Below are 17881 nucleotides of genomic sequence, written 5' to 3'. Positions count from 1 at the left end.
AATCACTTTGGGCAGGCAACGCAGTGTGCCTGCCAGCTCCTGGAAAAAGCCACTTTAATTAGGCTGATTTAAATGCAGACCGTTTTTTTTTTTTCTTTCATCTGAGGTCTTTGTACCCGCTTTGTACGAACTGGAGTTGGCCTCGGAGTCCTCAGCCAAAACCTGTCCGTTCGCTCCACTAAGGGGAGCCAGGACAGAGGGAAGAGCAACCTCAGCAGAGCCCGTGGGAGCCAGCCCAAAGGAGACCAGCACCTGCGACACCTGAGGAAGGGAGACAGGGATGCTTCTGAGATGAAAAAGGTCAGTGCCGCCCTGCAGAGCAGTGTATTCTCCCTCTGCCCAGCCATGCCGTTCCTCCGTGATGCCCAGGCTTTCCACTGGGCACTGTGATTTTCCAAGCGCCTGCCCGGGGCCAGCTGGGAGCCCATCTGCAGCAGGGCTGAACCCTCACAGATGCCCCCGCGGTGGCTGCGAGCGGCATTTCCAACATATGTTTACATGTAATGCTCAAGTACTTTCAAACTAAGCATGCAAGCAATTGACCCTTTGGCCAGCGTTAGTTTTAACCTCTCGTCTCTGCGTGCACAGTTAAGGCGGGATCTCAAAGCTCTGCTCCGGAAATAAATGCATTAATGCCTCTATTTAACTGCCAGAAAGACTCAGTAGAAAAGGCCACATGGAAACCAGTGACTGAGGGGAAAAAGTTGCTCTGTAAGTCCCAGCACATTCGAGGCTGTGTCTGCTCTGCGCAACGGGGAAACAAGGACTCGGTGTGGGGAAGGGGATGTGAGCATTTCAGTAAGAACTGCTCCTCAGAGCGGATGCACAATATGGTCGAATTCATGCTGTAATGGTCTTTTAACACATAGTATTTTTATCTGAACGTTATTTGACAACTTGTGGTACGTGCAGCAGTGCTGGTTATCACCACGTGTCCGCCAGCACCTCCGGCCACCGTCTCACAGCCCCCGAGCCCGCTCCCTCTTCCCAACTAAGTCCTCTGCACCCATCTCCAACTCTGTCTGTGAAACTACAGGATGGCTATCTAGGGCTGTGTTTTCAAAGAGATGCAGCTTTAAAAGCTTGTGTGCATAAAAATACAGCTTTGTACAAAACTACTGTATCATGAAGCTCAGGGACTGTTGAGAGCAGGGTGATCAGCCATGCCAAAAGCTGCAGGAAGGGACTTTTCAAAGCAAAAGTCCATTTGCTTTGGTAAAAGCCAACTCCCCACCTCTCTACATAGTTTAAAGATGACAAGGAAGTCGAGTGTTTGCTAGCACATCTCAACCAGCAAGGAAAAATAAAGAACTCCATCTGCAAAAATAAAAGCCAGCTCTTCTAGCGTGTGCCCCGCTTTCATTTATGTCAGCTCCATTAATGCCCCGTGAAACGACGGGTCTGTAATGGAGCAGCTGACCTACAGCAGGACTGGCATCCACCGCTGGCGTACACGAGATTTATTCCAGCTGTTTAGGTTTAGGTCCCTGCCTTTCACACAGTTACTCCAGTTAGGCTGTTCTTAATGAAAAGGATCAGGGATCAAAAGTTAAAAAGTTTCACAGACTAGTTGCAAATAGGGATTTGTCTCTCAATCAGAGAGGCTTCAAGGTTCCACATAAAAAATGGGTATAACATGGAAAAACTGTTCAAACCCCTCTCTGGAGGTACGGCTTATACTTAACTTATGGGAAGTCAATTCCTGACCCTGCCTGAGCTATCATTTGCCTTCCATGGGCTCAGTCGATGCCAATGAAACACCTTTGCAACCGCAGCCTGGTCATTTCCCAGCAGACAACCAGAAATATCCTCATGCTTAGTCAGACAAATCCTACCCAAAGGCTGATGCAGTGAAAAGCAGCTCGTCCACGCCTGTTGCTGCAGCAGATGTCTGTAAACCAGCTTGTCTGTAGGAAGTTTCACTGCTGTGATGATCTAAGGGCATGAAAACCCCAAGAAGGGCTGGCATGCCTGAACACCTTTCTCAGTCTCTAACCAAATCAATTGGTTTCATGTTAGATTAGACATTGATACGGTAAGACTCTTTCCCTCTTTTCATTATTATTGTTGGTTAAAAATGCCCAGCAGTATGCATGAAATCAGCTCTTGACATAGTGTTTACACAGCAACAGCAGTTTTTTCAGCTTCATTTGGGACACAGAGACCAAACGCTGCCCACGGTTGTGCTTTAGGCATCTTTGCTATAACAGCATTATAAATATGTAATAAGAATTTAAAAGGCAGAAGGAAAATGGATAATGGAGACACCCCGTCTAAATATCACACTTAGCTCTCACCATCTGAAAAGAGCTATGAATTCCAGCGTGCGCTCGTCAACACTGAAGTAAAGGTGTCCTCGTTAGAGGATGAGCACAGGAGTCACCTGGCAGCATCCAGAGGGAAAAAGATGTCAAGTTTCAGAGGAAAACTGCCTGCCACATTTTTTACACACTACCATTTTTAAAGAAGACAAAGAAGCTTAGCACAGAAATATGAGGAACTTGGTTCAAACAATTCGGATTTAGAACAACAATAGTAAGGTCATCCATGCTACCTGAGCAGAGATTTTGATCAAATCCCTGAAGGTTAGCCTGGGCAAAGGTGCTTTCAAATATCAGAGAGCTGACACCAAGGGAGGTCATTCAGTACCCGGCCAGCTCGGACGCTTCCATGGCCACAGTGAGCAGTATCCACACACTGGCAAGTCTAAATCATGCAGACTCAAACCACAACCGTGACTGATACCGCCACATGTCACTGGGTGGGCTGATGGTCAGAACCTCTACTGTAGCTCAATACCTTTTAGCACACCTAAAAGAAAACAAAACTGTCATATTTAGGGAACAGGCTCTGCCTGAATGGGACTTTTTTTGCTCCTATCATCTCCCCTCAAGTTATACACAGACAACGCTCTCCAAACCCTTTTCCGACATGCTGCTCCAATCCTTCTCCTCCATCTTCAGGTCTTTTCTCACCCATTCCCTCCTTCCCCTGATTCACGGCCACAGCGAACGTGCTGCCTGATTATCCTTTGACACACAGGTTTAGCGCTCCTGCACAGAAAGCAATGAATTTGGAAGCTTTTCCAACTTCCCCTCCAGATGATGTCACCCTGGGCGGGTGCCAGGCTGGGTTACGAGTGAAAATCCTTCACTTCAGGGTCAGACATCCTCCTATTTTTAGGCCTGATTTCAGTGTCACGCAGCCAACAGCCAAGCTGAACAGTTCACGTTATTCAACTGCAAACGCCTGCTGGGGTTGGAACAAAGCTCGGCTTTGTGGCAGGTGAAGGGGCTCTGCAGCACAGGAGCCCCTTTTCAAGGCAGGCAGCAGCTGCTTTGCTCGGCACGGTGCTCCGGCAGTTCATGCCAAGATGAAACCCACTTCAAGCTCCCTCCCACCCTCCACAAACTGCAACTGTAAATCCAAAACCAGGGTCTGAATTTGATCTGGCACTGCGGAGCACTGCTGGCTGCGTCCTGCCCCACGTAGCCCTCTGGAAATTTGCACTGTGAGAAACCCATCTCTGCCAGTACAAACTGGGAACTGGCAGGGTCCCAGGGGATGGGGAGGGGGACGGAGAAGAACGGCCATGCGGCCGCAGCGTGCAAAGCGCAGAGTATTGTGCAGCCCCGAGGCTCTGAGCTAACACACACCCGCCTGGCTCTGCTAACTCCATCACCCAGCCGTGCCCCCCCACCCCTCCCCAAATTCTCTTTAGTGGTGAAATAACTCTTTGCTTCAATTTCCCTACTTGCAACGCACCCATCAGCTAATGCCTGTGATGTGCTTTGGTCATTTAAGCAAGTGATGTGCTGCTGCGGGTGGAGCTGGTCCCCCCCATACCCGGCCTGGGCAGGGGGCTGAGGAAGCTTCCCCCAAGCATGGCCAGCCACCCGCGCCCCAGCGAGCTGTCCGTACAGGCAACGCAGAGCAACAGATGCTTCTGGCACGTGATCCGCCTGACCTGCTTAAGGATGAGAGGACGCAGACCTACAGGTGTCCAGCGCTCCCTGCAAAGGCAAGCCGGGGTGACCAGCCCGGGTGTTTGCTCTGCTGCTGTCGGAAACGGGGCAGGATGACTCACAGCCCTTCTTTCTTTCCTTGACAATGACTTCTTTCTGCAGGAACGCAGCCACCGTTCAGCAACACAGAGACACGCACTGCACAGCCGAGCTTCCCACCTAGGGACAGACTGTGCAGCTCTGCTTACGTGGAGACTGACAGCGGTTACAACGGTTTGGGAGCGAGTGGAAGCTGGAAGGGCAAACCTGACACCCTCTCCTCCCAGTACACCTCAGGGGGCACTCAGAGCACAACTGGGAACGGAAAAGCAACCGGAGCTGTGAAATAAAAGCATACACTGTCACAAGTAGCATGCAAGAAACATGGCCAAGATCACCCTCCAAAATGACTGGAGTGAATCCCTGAAGGCGCCACTGAAATTATATTCACCCAGGAACGGGCCTACAGACTGGGAGCAGCATTTAGCAGAGTATTAGACCCAGCTGATCATGTGGGCCCATTTTAGACTCGCTCAGAGCGGAGTTAAGAAGAAAAGGAAAAAGCTTTTGAGACGAGCCGCAGGTCGATACGAAGAGCGACAGCGCGTGCAGTGGCTGCAAGCCGGCAGCCAGCCGGGGCTCCCCGGCCCTGCTCTCCACGACCGCGAGACCCATCCCTGTTTTTAGGGAGGCCGATGGCTCGAGTTTAAAGACTCCACACAGGACGCAGACCCCATGCAACAGCACCAGCCCTGCATGCTGAATGAGCTCATCTTTCGGCAACCTGTGAGCACGCAGGGCTGAGGTGTAACCACATACGCTGTTGACAATGACTGAAAACCACAGGCAAGAATCGTAATTGTTTCAGGGCAAAGTGTGAACACGAGTCACGTCCCAGCACCAGCTGCAAGCTGTCTTCATCCCCAGCGAAGAGCACCACCCAGTGCTGGCGGCGGCGGGGGAGTGCCGCTCTTCACCCAAACCCCTTTTCTCACGTTATGCTCTTACCCCTGCCACACTACATGAGCCATCAGTTTCCCAGTGCTTGTAGAAGACTTAAAGCTGGCACTGCCAAGTGCTTTATTTTTAACACCGGGCGAGTCGCATCATGCCTCCCGAAGGGGATGCAAACCAGCTACCGGCCCAAGCCCAGCAGAAGCAGCTGGAGGGGCAGCAGTCCCTGTGTCTGGCGGCTGCTCCCTCAGCCTGAGCAGGCTGGCAAGCCGGCTCCCACGCACCTCAACACACACTCGTCTCCGTCACCTCTGCGGCTGCTGGAAAAGCCACACGCCTGCAGCAGGGCCCCCAGCGTGGCTCTGGGACCAGTCGCGATGGCTGGTGGTCCTCTGAGCGCACCCCACCTCTGAGCTCCCTTACAACTGCATGGCCGTGTGCCCGAGCAGACAGTGATACAAACACAGGGCCCCTCTAGAGCAAAAAACACACCGGGCACTAGCCAGCCCCTCTGGGTTTGTTGGTTAAACCCACACTTAGAGGAAAAAATGAATGTCACTAGATAAGCCTGCAGGTGACCCTCCAGCATCCGCGGACCAGGCAGCACAGCGTTATAGCATGAATACTTGGTTGTTTTGTGCTTGCAGGGTGCCAGCACAAGGCACTGCTCCAGCACCACGGCTCCCAAGCGTGTTTACAGTGTGAGCAAGAGCCCAAGCCAGAAGATTAAATTTCAGATACTAAACCATTTGCTCCGAGGGATTTACATCAGCAGCTGACTTGGCCTGTCTCTCTCTTGTTTCTTTCTCTCTCCCTTTGAAAACAACGCTCTGCTTTGGTTTTATCAATCAGAGCAGTCTCCCCTTCTGCCACACTCCCCGTGCTGCTCACTGAGAGGACTCCACGCACCAAGCGAGCTGGGATAACATTTAACTACAGGAAAAAAATATGCAGAGAAGAGGAACCTGTGTTTTAAAAAAAGGAAATCTCTTGTGAAACCACAACTGTGCAGCTGTCCCAGCTCTGCCATTTCTGCAGCTCATTTCAACATGCTCATTAGCATTTTTACGGAAATAAAGTAGTTAGTGATTGGTATGGTATTCATCATCGCTGTCAAATGTTGAACAAGCTAATACAGCTCGGCATTCTGCAAGTGACAAGTGTTGAGAAACACTGCTGCGCTCGGCCAGCTCCCAGGACTGCTCCGCTGTGGAATTCTTCTACTGCAGCCTTACGCTGGCACTGAGAAAAGGCCCCTAAAGAGAAAAATAAGCAAGGACCTGCTCCCTGTCCCGCCTCGTAGACTGCGCTGCTCGGGCTTGTACCAGGGAGGGAGGCTGGGGGTCTAGCAGGAGGCAGAGGTGGGCTTGCCCGACCAGCAGCCTGCGGGTCCCCTCGGACAGGCAGCTCGGGGGAGGCCACGGGTGTCTGCAGTGACAGCGGGTGCTGTGCAGGGGGTGAACGCACTCCGGGGAAACCCTGGAAAGCCCCTGAGCTGCCTCCTTTCAGGCAGTCCAGCCACCACCACCTCAGCTCATGAATTATGTATCTGCAGGGACGAGGGAAACACAAACTAGTCGGACAAGCAGCTGCCAAGGGCTCTGGTGTTACTCATGCAGAGACAGGAGTGTACGTGGCCGTGTCAGGTGGAGGAAGGCTGCCAGCCCAGGCTGGCATGTGCTACCAAGACACCGAGGCACCAGAGCAAAAGAGAAGAAAAACAAAACAGCTATTAACTTTGGATGCTTTTCAGACAGGGTCTGGAAGTGGTTTCGTTCCACACGTCATGCCCACCTGAGCCACGTGCCCTCCCAGGTCCCACTTCCTCTTGCTTCTAGTAGCTGACACTGGTACCACCTCCTCCTCTTTCAGCCCTTTATTTATCAGCTTCAGAAAGAGGCGAAATGGAAACCTTTAAGGCAGCTATCTCTGCTACTGCATGCGTTGTGTGGACATGAAGCAAGAGGGGAAGCAAAACTGCAGCACAGGCTGATGCAGTCACTACCATCTTGATTTGCAAAACGCAAATTGCTTCCTTTCATAAGTGTTTGAGATGTGACAGCTGATCAGACTAGGGCTGCTGAGGAAAATTCAGTCGTTAGACAGGTAGAGAGCAGAACTGGTGAGACTGCTGGGTAATATTGCGTTTCCTCACTGGCCTGATACATTCCTCCCTTGTTTACCCTTGCCCCTACTCTCATCACAGGCTGATCTCTTTCCTGATATTCAGACTAATTTTTTCAGAACAGCACATGAGCAGATGTGCAGCACCCACCATGGCTATGTCCAGAGCACTCTCTGCTTCCTCAAGGTTTATTACGGTAACAACAAATAAATTAACCTGCTAATAAAAAAAAAACCAAACTCCCATTTCTCCTTTAGACTAAAGATAATTAAATTTATACATTAGCTACAACGTAGCAGAACTCACTATTCCCCCTTGCTCCTTTCAGGTGTGTTTTAGCTCAGGTATAATCTGCATTTAGAATAGAATAGAATAGAATAGAATAGAATAGAATAGAATAGTTCAGTTGGAAGGGACCTACAACAATCATCTAATCCAACTGGTATTTCTAATATAAAACAGTAACTTTACTGGAAAGTAAACACTTGGCTATGTTCAGTTAAGGAAACAGAAATACTCAAGACACACAAAAGATGATTCTTCAGAGTCAGAGGGTAAAATCTTCTGCTTCCCAAGGTCACCACTTGTAGCTCAACAATAAAGTATGTCCAATGCAATTCGTTACTTTGCATTGCGATTGGCTATAACCTATGCTGAGAAGTGGATGGTTGGATTATAACAGCATACTACAGCAGCAAGAACTTAAACCTTCTCATAGGCCACTCATTCCTAAAGCACCAAATACTAAAACTGTAATTTCTGTGTCTGGATATTTGAACATGCTGAGAAAATTTAAGGCTGTCGTCAGATGAGTATGTGTATGCTAAGCCACTGCAGTATTTACCCTGAACTTCCTCTACAAAGCTGATTCAAAGATTACAGTAACCAAATTGTGGTCAAGAAATTGATAAACACATGTGAAGATCCTCACGTGGACAGAGCAAACTGTGATTTGAATGTGCAATAAATGGTGAATAAGACTATGCCTTAGGATTAACTGCAATCTGCTATCGTGCTAAAATGAAAACTGACTTGCTGACGTTAGGTTTTAATAAACATTGCTTAAGACGTTAACTAACATGAATTATAATACAACCTTTTAGAGCATAAATATGGGTTGTAAGTCTTACCATTTAATGCTTGAAACAGGCTTAATTATCAGGACTGTGAGGCCATCAAAATGCCTCTGGTTCTGTTTCAGCACAAAGGGAGTGCCTCTGCCTGTTCGTTCTCATTCCACACTTCTGGTATGCTCCATCAAGACCGAGGAGATGTGAACAAACTAATAGAATTGTTCATCTTGGCTGTGGTTAGTAATGCAGTGAGGAAGAAAGCGAGGGTGGAGGGATGCTGCTTCTCTGCAGAGCAGTAAGATGTGACTATTTCTTCGCAAAAGGTGTCATGAGCTTTCATTTACTATCACAGTGACAGTTGTGAATTTATCGATGGGTGGAACCCTTTTTTTTTTGAGAACAATTTTATTCATTTAGGAGGTTATTATAAAGACCCACCCTGGTTTTCTCAATCCTTAATCAGTTGACGATGGCAGCCTAAAAGACCTTTCCTCTGTCACAACTTTTGTCTTGATCATGTCTGGATATTTCTTCTGGCACGCCAATTTCCTATAAATCTGTACAAATTCTGTATGTGTTCTTCAATCAGATAAGAGGAACAGATCACAAGCCACTTTCTTAATAAAGTTAGAATAATTATTCTCAGAGGATAATTATAATGTGGGGAAACTGAAGAACAGCAACATGAAGCAACTTGACCCAGTTCTCCCAGAGAACAGTGGCAGAGGTGGAGAGAGACAGCAGCTCTTGCGGGACCCCGTCCTTTTATCCTCCATCCCTGAGCTACCATTTATGTCCGTAATGAGGGAGCTCAGAGATGTTGCAGTATCAGCCATGGCCATGAGATAAATCCCCAATGAAATGAAGAAAACCTCACGTGGGCACTGAGAGGGGATGAACCCATACTGCCAGACTCTCAACCGTTTCGGAGCCCACAGGTGAGCAGGGGCAGCAGACACCACTGCCATGAACACACCCGGCTACCGCTTGCCAGTGATGGAAAGCTCTTTACTTACAGATCAAAACCTGTAAACTACAACAAGGAGAAATGGGTAGGTTATTCTTCTGCCCTGCCAAGAACCACCTGCAATTTGATGAACTGACGCACCTGAAAGCTGTTTCCGATTTTGCAGGGAGACAGTTGGAAAAGCCTCAAAGTAATTTTTCTCTGCTCTAACTTGCACGCTACAAAGAGGAACAAGGATATTAAGCAGCATTGCAGAATCAATAGTTATTGCGGAAATTATTGGTTTGATGTCAAGGCCAATTAGCTGCAAGTGGAATTAGCACGTACCCTCTCCAGGAAAACAAGTACATGTTCTTCCCTAGATGGGAAAGATGTTGGCTACGAAGGGCCTCCACGCAGGTGTGCACAGAAAGTTTGTAATTAGCATCAGATTTCCCAATGCTGAAAAACCTAACACCAGCTGCTTCTCTCGGCACACAAGAGTCTGCAGCAATGACCTGATCTGTCCTGTAGAAAGGACAAACTGAGAGTGAACAAACCTGTACACCAGACTGACCCTCTGCATTTGGATTTTACACCAAAGAAAGGCTGAACTACTCACCTCATGTTGGAGAACCTTGCTGGCTGAGATCAACTCAAAACACCATCTTATCCCTACACCTTTCCATTATTGCCCCGACTTGCTGCCAACAGACATTTTATTCCATGTTGCAGCTAGGATTTATTACATTTCATGGACTATTCTACGCCATGCCTGGTTTGTCCACTGAGAAAGAGCTCAACACTTGAGATTAAGTCCTGCTTGAGGATTAAGCGCTTTAGAGGAGAAGAGAAGTATAGATGCAGGCGTGAGGAACATGCAAAGCTTGTCATACGAAAGGAAATCGTCTGCACAAATTTTACTAAACTTTAAAGATCCAAAAGAAGTGAGACAAAGGAGCTTATTTCCAGGACCTCCATGCAAGGTGGTGTAAAACTGACTGTTTTTGTAGCAGCTTAATCCACACTTTGAATCTCACCCTGGGAGCAGCCAACACTGAAGAAGACCTTGCCGAGCCCAGGAGCACACCCCTCCTGCTTCTCCTCTGGACCTCGACTTGCCCGCAAAGCCAACCACCCCCCCCCGCCGCTTTAACAAAACCAGTTCCTCAGTTCAGCGGGGAGCTGGCACCCGTCACCACCGTCACTGAGCAACACGGTGCAAACACCACCACGGAGAAAGGCTCCTGAGCACTGCAGGCTGAAGTCAGCTTCCTGTACCCAGCTGGAGGCTGCCCGCCCTGCAGAAGACCTGTCCACCCCTATCCACTACTGACACATCAGCAGAGCAACCGATTCTTTCCATAAAAGGCTTTCAGGGCCAAAGGGGACTTTTTCTTCTAGCTTATTAAAGCAAGTAGGATTTGCGAGTTGCTTTGCAGCCTGCGATCTGCACACGATCGCTGAAGTCCCTCTGAAATACAATAAACGGTACGGTAAACCTTGGCTCGTGTGTCGTCTTTTGTGCTACGGTGCGTAACCCTTGGTGGCACTCGGTGGGCAGCAGACCTCAAAGACATTCATGTAAACTGCACTGACCCCTGAAAGAAGGAGAGCTGCCCTGATGCACACTCTTACACCCGAGGTGACAATGTCTGCCAGTCGGGGCAGCATTTAGGTGAGACCAGAGTACAACAGAGTTCCTTGCACCTACAGAACAACATGCAAAATGCCTTCACTGGGATAACTTGTGCAAATAATGTCACTCCCACGTATCCAGCAGCATGCTGTGAAATGCACCTTCAACAATTCCTTGGGATAGTTTCTCTGTTATTTTTTGTTTTATTCTTGAATCAGCTTTGCATCCATTTTGCTGAAGTGAGGCCCCATTGTTGTGGTGGAAATGGAAAAAACTACTCACGATTGCAGAAACAGAGACAACTCAACTGGGGTGATCACCCATGTCCCGAGCTGCTCTCATAACTGAAATCTGTGGAAATCCCACCGCACCAACACTCAGTGTCTACAACAAAACCCTGACACTCCTGTGCTTCACACTTCTTTTGCAAAACCAGCCTTAGCTTTCAGGGGAAGTGGCCAATACTGAAGTGAATGTACTAATGGTGCCATCCAGAGGTACTTAGGTGTAGCACACAGCTCTGTGTCAACAAGAACCACCATATAAGTGAAAGAAAGGACCTGTGCATAATCTTATATATATCAGACTTTAAACCAGCTGTGAAATAATTACATTTTCTGTTATTTTTCATTTCTTTTGCCCAGCAGCTTTCATTCACTTGGTTTTTTCTGCCTCTCTCAATACGCACTGTGTGTTTTCATTTTCCACGTATGCTAAATCAGTCATTCTTAAAAATATATACACCTCTGACCTCTCTTGGCAAACAAGAGCTATTTCATTTTACTCACAATTACTAACAACAGGATCACATGCTCAATTTAGAGAGACACTCACCTGTATTTCATTGCCATACAATAGCACATGATTTCAGATAACAGCCACCACACACTGACACAGGAAACGTAACAGTGGAAAACAATCTTTTTTCCCCATCTCAAACAGCTGATGACTCCCTTTCAGCTGTGAAATCGTGACTCAAACTTGATACAAGTTTCCAGCATACAATTATACGTATTTATATGTGTGTGTATATACGGTTTATGTCAGTTGCCTGAACAGTTTGGATGCAGCATCACCTGTGGCATATTTTATGATGGGCGAAGTATGTCACAGAAGATACTTGTTCAGTAGCAAAGGTCTAATTTACCTCTGTGTGCAGAGATACCTCCTTCACCGACACCCATATCTGTGTGACATTAAGACGTGGATTCACAATGTGATCCCGCTAATATCAGAGTAAAATCAACCGTTGAATCCTTATTTTCTCCTTTAGGGAATTAATGGGATTACACAGATTACAGACAAATGATCCCACCAGCACAAACCACATACTGTTTCAATCTTTGGGATTTTTTTGAGCTTTATTCAGACAGGTAAGTCATTTTGAGATGTAGTATCCTAAAGATGCAAAAATACCTAACTACAATATACTTGTATCTGTCTTTTTTTTCCTCAGAAATCATCACTCACTGGTCCATTAGAATTAAGTCACTGGGTATTATTTTATCACCTTACACGAACTAAAAGGCAAATTGAGAAACAGATTGACTTGAAAACTAACAAACTAACTTTTCAGATGATAGCCTATGGCAAGCACCATTCTCCCTTGTTGCATCCCTCCCAAAAAGAGCATCCTTCTTTTACAGTCTCAGTATTTGAAAATCAAGAAAAACTGTAACAATATAAATTATGTCAAATGACAGATGCTGTTGCTGAACTACGCCTAGTACAAAGAGGCACAGTTATGGTTAAGCGGAGACGGTTAAGAAGAAATTTTGAATGTTATGGAACATAAACATTAAATGTAGGGACCTATGTCTGCACTGCATTTGGAGAGTCACCTTGAACTGACCTCAAACCTAACCTGGCCTGAGCATCAGATAGATGATGGCTTCATTTTCCACCAGTCAACGCTGGATGCCGCCCTGTTTAGAACTGCACTCAGGTCTGCTATCAGCAGCTGCTCTTGGGTCAATGAAAGCACAGGATCATGGAGATGCCTGCATGGAGAAGGGCTTGAAGGGTCATTTGAAAGAGGTGAGCGAGCCTGCAGAAGCCTGCGCTCTGCTAAGACGGGAGATGGAGGAACAGCTCTGGCATTCCAGACATCTCAGTGCTGAACACAAGTCTGGAGGAAATAGCAGACATATGGAGTCCTTCACAAAGCTGTGAGATACGACCCACAGAGATCACTGAGTCGACAGTCTAATTTCATAATCTTAACCTTGCTAGAAGTTTCAGATACGTCTTATATCAAGTGTACAACACTTTCATGCAGCAGCAGCAAAAAAAAAAAAAGCAAAACCCAAGGAACACACCAGTTTTATGCACTGTGATGACAAAATTATAGCAGCAATTTAACAGAAAATATTTCTTTAAAAGATGAAAGACAGTATGTCTTCCCCTTCCTGCCACTTTCATACACACAGTGTTTTCCCAAAATGCATTTTGCAAATGAAAATGTCATCATCCACGCAAGCCTAACTGCTGCACAAGGAGGTGTTAGTTCAGACAACAAGTGGAAGTGTACCTTGATGGCAAATTTGTGTCACCAACGGAAAAGGTCTGGAAAAGGCATGGAAAAAATCTGCTCTTACGCATTCACTTAGAATGTGTACCAGGTTCAAACTGCAACTCCTTTTCTTCCAGAAATTAATGTGTTGTAAGGAAATTAGAGCACAGTGCTGTCTGGCAGAAAGGTAAACGCAAAAATCATTACTTATATTTGTTTCCCCTTTTTCCATGATTGCCCCCACGGAGCGCAGGGTGTAGGGAGCGCACTGACCTGTACTTCCCTGTCCGCACTTGCAGAGCTCTCATACCGCATCGCTGGGCACCTCCTACATCATTCACAATATCATCTCCAATCATGATGGCCTGTCAAAGCAATGAAATACAGAAAAACTGGCGTCAAGTGAATTTTATTTCTGCCATAAGTCACACTCCTTTGACATAACAAACAGCTTGATTTGATGTTTAATACTACCATCAGACAAATTAAACAAGATAATATTGTCATCTTATTGATTAGAAGTCATCCTACCTCGAATATAATTCATGCTATAGCTCCTCAAGCAATGTACTAGTGCAGTACGCATCTGTACAATTTGTAATCAATCACAAAAATCAAATTGATTTGGGACAGTTCAAAGAAAATGTTGACTTTTATGAAGTTAGTCCTATTCTGTTCCTAATGATGCATTTATGTTATGCTCCAAGCAGTTCAAATTAAGCTTAACTTTTTAAACATTTCCTTAAAATCGGTATTCTAAAAGCCAGTCAAAAGCTTATGCTTGTGATCACTGAGATGTGTAACTTCGCAGAGCTTGATCCCAACCCATGCTCAGGTTGATACAGAGATTTGGAAAATCACTGTAAAACCTAATTTATTTATTTTTGCACAATGTGGTATGATCTGTATGTGCCTAGCATGGTTTGCATTACAGTGAGCTTAAGTCTAGGCAAATACTAATAAACTCAATTGAGTAGATTACCAAAAAAAATGTAATTAGGAAAGACCTTCTGGCTGTGCTAAGATTTGTCTGAGTGTCTGATGAAAACATATAGCACGCATGCTCACTTCAGAGTTCCTATCTTTGTTAGAGATCTTTGTTAAATTGAAGCGTATCAACCAAAGGGTCTTTCTCATTAACAACAACTGCATCTTCAAAATTTCAAGTGCTATTATCATCCTGCATTAAAAATTATTACATTTATTTTATTCTTCAAATTTAAAAATGGTTGGGGACACTCATTTTATAGTTTCAACAAAACCCAGCATATACACAAAACAGTAATCTTCAATTCATAAGCAAAAAATCAGCTTTCAGCCTCCCAAAAGCATTCTGGATTAGCCTGAAGAGAATGGAGGCAGCACCTAAAACTGGGGAAACACACCAGCCTTGAAAATATGTAATCTAGTTTATCCATCCGATTTTAAAGTGTGCTTTTGCACCTTCTGTATCAAAGTTGAATTTTATCTAAAATACATTAATTAGTTACAACTTTAGCCACTTGGTCTTCACGTCATTGACTTGGCCTCCTGCTTCATAAACATAACGGCCAGGCTTTCGCAACGATGGCACTGTGCAACTCTAGAAATTCCTGCCTGAATTCCCGTTCCTTCCAAGTATTTTTGATTATTTTCATACCTGCACATCAGATACGCTAGGCAAAGTGTTTCTTTTCGTACTAAAGAAATTGCTCTTATATTCTGTGTGGTTTAAGCTTTTTCTAGGGCCTGTCATGATGGGTCCTTGTCCCATGTATGGGGCTTGGGAGGTTAAAAGGCACGTTTGCAAGGGGACCGGGGTTGCCTTAGATGGCGGCTGAGTTACTGAGAGCAGCACCAAGGAGGACTCTGCTGGGCACGCAGCGAAAGCCAACCCAGCATTTTTCCATCTGCAGAGAACTGATAAATAGAGTCAGTTCTAGACCAGAGAGGTCACGGGAACGAGGCACATGTGGCAGAAGCAGGGATCGGCTTCTCCAGAAGCAGCAATCTAAAGGGAATGCTGAGTCTTTTTGCACAGCTGGCTGCAGCTTTAAGGACAAAAACGTATAGAAAGTCTGTGTTGCAGGTGTCATTCCAGCTACCAGTTCTGCCTAATACAAAACCCTCTTCTTCCTTTGCCTTCACGTGGAAGCACCTCTTTTTTATATAGCATGCAACCATACAAGAGCCAGTTCATCTTCTGTGTCACCCACACTTCAGTTCCCACTCTGTAAGTCTGCTGGGCAGGACTAAATCATACATATTGAAGAAGTCTAAAAATACTAAAGCTTCAGAGCTGCTTTTATTAATAACCTAATTACAACAGAATCTTCTCCCACTTATTACCTAGCATGTAAAGGAAATCTCAGGATATTCCTAAAGCCCCAGCTGAACGGAAAATTTTCTGAGAGCGCTCATGAACCAAACTGAGCTACGAACACGTGTATCTGGAACAGCTGCAGCCGATAAAAACTAAATCCTCTTTTCAGTAACGCATCAGGTGCGGTGTGCAAGATTATGTATAGTAGTTACCAGCCCAGGCTATCTTCCATATTGTTCTAAAATACTGTTCACAGGAGGGATGATCATCATCCCTCAGGTGATGGGACGTTAATAGGATGCCCCCTCAAGCTAAGGCTCATTCGTCTGGTTCTGCGTTGAAGGAGTTTAGTTTGGAACAGTTTATATATTCCTTCATTCCACCTAGAAGAGTCATGGCTGTGGACAGGCTTTGAGAGCTCCTTTGAGGAGCAGAGAGACATACGGACTTGTGGCAAAGGGGTCAGAGCTGGGGAAAACATGCCCATAGGGAAGGAGCAGCAGCAGGCTTTGCGACAGGTAGCTCTGCCTTTCCAGCTCTCTGCTCACAAACCGCTTCAAAGCCACCAGACAATGGTGGCTCAGGCTCTTTCATCCTTTCATTATTGGACCATTTTCTTTATCCACTCCACTCACGGAAACACGTGTGTTCCTGATAAGATGCCTTCCCCTGTAAATAGTTCACCTTTCCTTACCACTCCTCCAAACAAGCAATGCAGTGACAAATGGGGAGAAAATGGTTAATTTTAAGTAATTAGTAAATAAAGCATGTATACACAGATGAGGAAAACAGAATAATCCCACTGTTACATGCAGAGCTGCAAAGAACGTGGCAGCACCGCTCCCAGCCAACCACCATTACCAATTTCCCCCCAAGCTGCTTTCAGATACTTAATCATTCTCAACCACTGGCTTTGATAGTTTCTAATCCCCTCTTCTTATAAAATTCCTTCCAACATCTCCCTGAGGGGAACAGGGAAGGGCTACAGGGGGGACCCCGAAGAGTCCGCAGGGGGGACCCCAGGGGTGGACCTGCCCTCTGCCACCCGCACGCCCCTGCTCAGCCTGAACCCAGAAGTTCAGGATGAGATTTCTGAAGTAAAGACAATTTCAGTCCTGGATTCTCAAAACCCTAAAAATGAATTTCCTCGGGAAAGGAAAACGGGAAAGGGCAGAGCGGGGCAGCCCACCAAGCGCTCATTTGCTTGCCAGGGCTGTATTTTACCCCATCCAGGCAAGTTTTCCTGCAAGATGCCTGGCAGCTCTGCAAGTGCAGCTGCAGACGAGCAGCGATGCCTGTCCAGGCCAGCTTGTGGCATACGCATACAAAAATGTACTCCAGCCCCTGGGGATTTCACAGATTTACTATCAGTGAAGGGCAATAATCACTAAAGGAGGAGCAATTATTCCCAAATCATTTAGGATTTAAAAAATCATTGGCAAGAAGATAGAGGTCAAAAGGTGCACTGTCAAGGGAAATAAAAAAACTCTACCTGTCAAACCTGGGTTTAACTTCCTCTCTGACTGCAATATGGTAAGAAGAGAGAGAAAGATATAAAACTGAAAGGTCACACACCCACTGAAAGCAAGAATTAAAAGAACCCCGTTCATGTTCACATTTTACACAGGGATCACACCATTAATCTGTTCAATTATTCTGCGGAAGTTACTTTTTTTAGATCGGTTAAAAATTTACTAAAAAGAAGGGCAAAATGCAGTGAGACAGTCCCTCTGGTTTTAAGACAAATCATAAAAAAATTAAGATGGGCCTAAGCTATGTTTTCCTAAACTGTATAGCTGGTGAGAGATGGTGCGTGTGGTTGTACACATGCAGTAAATAAAGCACACGTGTGCCAAAGCTGAGTGAAGCCACTGCTCTCGAAGAGTCCCCATCAAACTCAACGCAGATCAGCAGTGATAATGGAGGAGATGAACGTGACCTCCATGAATCTGGAGGTAGGAAGGCACAATATAAGCCCCACTGGACAAATGTCTGTGGCACAGAGATCACCATCACCGTCAGCAATCTTACTGGTGGTGTCTGGGCCAATGGACCCAGAGCTGAATGGAGGTAGCGACCGACTCCTCTTACCCACGGAAGTACCCAACACTAACAAGCCTTCAGAGATGCTGGTAGGGTGGTGAATGGGAACCTTAGGTATTTTTTGTCTGCAAACAGAGTTTTAGTAGTCACTAAAATCACAGAAAAATGTTTGCTCAGAAAAGGAATTATGGAGTAAGAAAATGAATGAGGCAGAAAGACAACAATATTCCGTATTACGCAGTGATGCTCATGTTGCAGTGCAGCGTTTACTAGGACAAGCTGG

At 46.1% G+C, this 17881-nt stretch overlaps 1 protein-coding gene across 1 annotated transcript in view; it reads right to left on the bottom strand.

Moving 5' to 3' along the window:
* The window catches only part of LHPP (phospholysine phosphohistidine inorganic pyrophosphate phosphatase), a 90061-nt gene that overhangs the window by 48409 nt on the left and 23771 nt on the right, over positions 1-17881 (bottom strand). Inside the window, exon 6 of the mRNA XM_059821291.1 lies at positions 13527-13618. Coding sequence (XP_059677274.1) covers positions 13527-13618 — 92 coding nt within the window. The remainder of the gene's footprint in view (positions 1-13526; positions 13619-17881) is intronic.

Source organism: Gavia stellata, chromosome 9 (assembly GCF_030936135.1).
Source record: "Gavia stellata isolate bGavSte3 chromosome 9, bGavSte3.hap2, whole genome shotgun sequence".
NCBI classification, from domain to species: domain Eukaryota; kingdom Metazoa; phylum Chordata; class Aves; order Gaviiformes; family Gaviidae; genus Gavia; species Gavia stellata.
Note: the sequence above shows the minus strand (reverse complement) of the source record. Positions and strands in the feature narration are given on the sequence as shown.